This window comes from Penaeus vannamei, chromosome 4 (genome assembly GCF_042767895.1).
Source record: "Penaeus vannamei isolate JL-2024 chromosome 4, ASM4276789v1, whole genome shotgun sequence".
NCBI classification, from domain to species: domain Eukaryota; kingdom Metazoa; phylum Arthropoda; class Malacostraca; order Decapoda; family Penaeidae; genus Penaeus; species Penaeus vannamei.
In genome coordinates, this window is record NC_091552.1 from 41,215,745 (window position 1) to 41,219,896 (window position 4,152).

Sequence of the window (4,152 nt, forward strand, 5' to 3'; positions counted from 1 at the left end):
CTAAGAAATATTCGATATCAAATAATCGTGGCACAAGATTATATTCCTTTTGTAATTTCCCTAAAGCCTTAAACAAAGGAAGAAGAAGAAGAAGGAGAAGAAGAAGGAGAAGGAGAAGGAGAAGGAGAAGGAGAAGGAGAAGAAGAAGAAGAAGAAGAAGAAGAAGAAGAAGAAGAAGAAGAAGAAGAAGAAGAAGAAGAAGAAGAAGAAGAAGAAGAAGAAGAAGAAGAAGAAGAAGAAGAAGAAGAAGAAGAAAAAGAAAAAGAAAAAGAAAAAGAAAAAGAAAAAGAAGATGACGAAGACGAAGACGAAGACGAAGACGAAGAAGAAGAAGAAGGAGAAGGAGAAGACGAAGAAGAAGAAGAAGAAGAAGGAGAAGGAGAAGGAGAAGGAGAAGGAGAAGGAGAAGGAGAAGGAGAAGGAGAAGGAGAAGGAGAAGGAGAAGGAGAAGAAAAGAAGAAAAAGAAGAAGACGTAGAAGAAGAAGAAAAAGAAAAAGAAAAAGACGAAGAAGAAGAAGACGAAGAAGAAGAAGAAGAAGAAGACGAAGAAGAAGAAGAAGAAGAAAAAAAAGAAAGAAGCAAAAGAAGAAGAAACGCAATTCTGCCTCAGTGCATTTAGAGACCCGAGCGAACAAACAAACGTATTTCCCCCAGATCTTTCTTCCTCCAGCAAACTCGTTTTAGGAACATCAGTCTCTGTCCTAAGGAGGGAAACCAGCGATCCTTTGCAATTATCAAGCAATCCTTTAAAACCACATCACTTTGCACAAATACGCGACTGATTTCAATCCCGGTATCTTCCTTAAACCTGGAGGGCCGGTTTTCGTGGTTCGACGGCAGAAGAGGAAGATTGCCTGTTGGGGGGGGGGGGGGGGGAGGAAGAAGATGAATAAGAAAAGAATAGAGGTATATAAGGGTGATGAGTATAAATGTAATAAAAATATAAGAACAAGAAGGAAAAGGAAAGTGCGAAGATAGAGTGGTCGTGGGCATTGTTTCTCTCTCGTTACTTGTGATAACTAAGTACACGGAATGACTAGTGCGAACACCGTACAATGATAATGCTAGTGACAATAAATTATTAGGCAGTGGCAATAATGGATATAAAGATAATAAAAGTAAGTAATAAGTAATAATAGTAAGGACAATGATAATGAGAATACTTCTAAAATTATTGTGATAAACATGAAAACGATGATAACAATAAAATTAGCCATTCGATGAATAGTTATGATAAAACTTACAATATTAGTGGCAACACAGCAATAACAATAACAAAGGATAATAAGAGCAGTGATCACACGAGGACCCTGTTCTTCCCCTTGGTAATGCTCATCCAATTAAAATAACACTTACTGTATACAACACACTTAACATCAGCTGTTTTCTTGCTCATATGACACTCTTCCCTCTATTTATAAGGACCCTTTTGTCCTTAAGTATGAACTGGGATACACAAAAGTATTATTACAGTAACAAAAGACAATATAAAAAAAACACCTATAAAGAGCCCCAGGTCATCAAATCCTAAAAGAAATATACTTGTAATAACAATTTGATGAACTGTATAGTACTAAGCTCAACACGCGGAGGAACTTTATAACGGCAATCTCCCCAGAATCGCTTTTCCCATAAACAGATATGAGATGATTCAAGCGCCGGCGAAGTACGTGATAAGAGTATTATGGGCATTTTCTCCCCGCAAGCACAGACGCTTTTGCTCATTCGTCCTCCTGAGAACATTGATTTGGAGGATGATATTACGTCGAAGTGCTGTGGGAGTTTGTTTCTCCAGAGCTGATTATTTGGGTTTTAATGGGTGTACATTTTTAAACTTTATTTTTGTTGTTTAAGTTAGCGTGATTTCAACTTCTTGTACTGGTATTATTCTTGCTACTATTATCAGCACTACTACTACTGCTTCTACTATTCCTACTTTAATTTTCTTTTATACACACACAGACACAAATACATACACACACATATATGTTCATTCCTTCTTTCTTTTCCTTATTTTTACGTTTTATACCTTTCGCTCCATCTCCCATTCTTCCCTCTATTCCATTTTTTACTGCCACTTCTCTCTTTCGTTCCCTTTATCTCCTCTCTCTCTCGTCTTTCCACGAAGCAGATGCTGCAAAGGCAATCGGTCTGCGCCAGAAATCTTTGACTGTCGCAGATGCTCGAGCCATTTTGGGCCGCCAATATAGAGTGATAGACGATTAATGGAAATGTCAGCAGCATTTCTTCCAATAATCTATGCATGAAGAGCTCTTACTTGCTAAAACGTAGTTCGATTTATTTGGCCATATACGGTCTGTCCAAATTATATATGGAAATAATCCTATTGTATGTGAATTTGGATAGATAGATTTCTTTTTTGTGTGGAAAGTATTATAAGCATTCTAGTGATGTTCTTCTTAACTGTTCTCATTTTCATTCGTTCATTTTGATATTCATGGCAGGATTCGTTGCATTTTGCAGGTACCAAATATAATTTCTCTCTCTCTCTCTCTCTTCCATTCATCCTTTCTTTTTATTCAGTTGTTGTATGATACAGAAGCAAAAACAAAATCAGTTCTAAATATTATTTATAATTCGCGTAAAATCTATGAAACGTCCATTATGAAATGTCTGAGTAATGTTAATCTGCGAAACATGGACTATCATTTAAATCTGTGAAAGGTTCAGAAATTCACTACTTCTGTATATTAATTTGACATGTGGTATCCATTATCTTTAGTGGAACACACTCGTACACTTCCACACATGTGCGCTTGCAGATACGCACACGCATTGTCGCACACGCATTTTCGTATTCACATACTAATACACACACACACACACACAAGCGCGCGCGCACACACACACACACATCTATAAATGATGAATAAATAGCTCGAACCCTTGTTGTTGCAGGCAGGTAACAGCAAGTCAGACGCTCTACCACTGACCTAGATAGCTCCTTGTTGCACGCTTCTTTTTGTGGGTTGTGTAGCTCAGTGACAGAGCATCAGTCTTGAAACTACCTGCCTGCAACGACGAGGATTCGAATCCCGATCGGAGAGGTTATTTATACATACATATATATACATGTGTATATATATATATATATATATATATATATATATATATATATATATATAATTTACATATATTCATATACATAAATGCATATATGTACTACGCCGCAATATGCATTATTCACATTTATGTTCCAATAAAAGCACAAACACACACACATACACACACACACTAACACACATACACACACACACACACACACACACACACATATATATATATATATATATATATATATATATATATATATATATATATATATATATATATATATATATATAGTCATCATCATTAGGAGCTAACGCTGACGGGGGCGCATCGCCGTGTCCATCCTTAGTTTCCACCTTTTGGGGTCCCTCATGGCAAGCTGCCAGGCAGGGACTTGGCCCATCTCAAGCTACTCACGACAGGTTTGATCGATTTACCCAAAATACGACCTCCAAGGTCGTCCTAGAGGCCTTCTCCACCCAGGGGCGTCTCTTACAGAGACCACCTGGTGGACAGGATCAACCTGTGGGAAGCGAGCCAGGTTGCCGTATAGCCTGAGTTGGCGATCATGGATTATGTAGAAATCACAGTGCAACCATTGGTTGGACACGTGGTCCCGCCAACAGTACCCCATGTGCAAGGATCTATTACAGAAGGCATCAAGACGAGATTCCAAGGCACAGAATAATGTCCAGGTTTCACTATCGTATAGCAAATCTGGCACTATCAGGGCTTTGAAAACCCGTTGTTTGGTCCTTCTGCACAGGTACCGGCATATCCAAATACTCTTATCGAGAGATTTCATGACTCCAGCTGCCAGGCCAATCCGTCTGCTGACTTTTTGGTCTGACAGCCCACTCCTGAATTAACAGGAAAGCTCTTACAGCACTTTCAGTACCAGTATACAGGCTTGCTATTTGTCCAGTAATCCTTGTGATTCCCGATGCAATGCATCGAAAGCCTTCTTGAGGTCGATGTAGGCTGCAAGCAGCCCACGCCCAAACTCATGACAAAGTACAAGGATATGGTCTATTGTGGACTTACCAAGAGGGAATCTAGGTTGCTCTGACCTCTGATAC

General features: G+C 38.8%; 1 protein-coding gene across 1 annotated transcript; it reads right to left on the bottom strand.

Annotated features, from left to right (window-relative positions):
* Nucleotides 1–3,506: 3,506 nt before the first annotated feature.
* On the bottom strand, nucleotides 3,507–3,878 carry LOC138861633 (uncharacterized). The gene has a single exon (XM_070121440.1). The coding sequence runs from the start codon at nucleotides 3,876–3,878 to the stop codon at nucleotides 3,507–3,509; it is 372 nt and encodes a 123-aa protein (XP_069977541.1).
* Nucleotides 3,879–4,152: the final 274 nt, after the last annotated feature.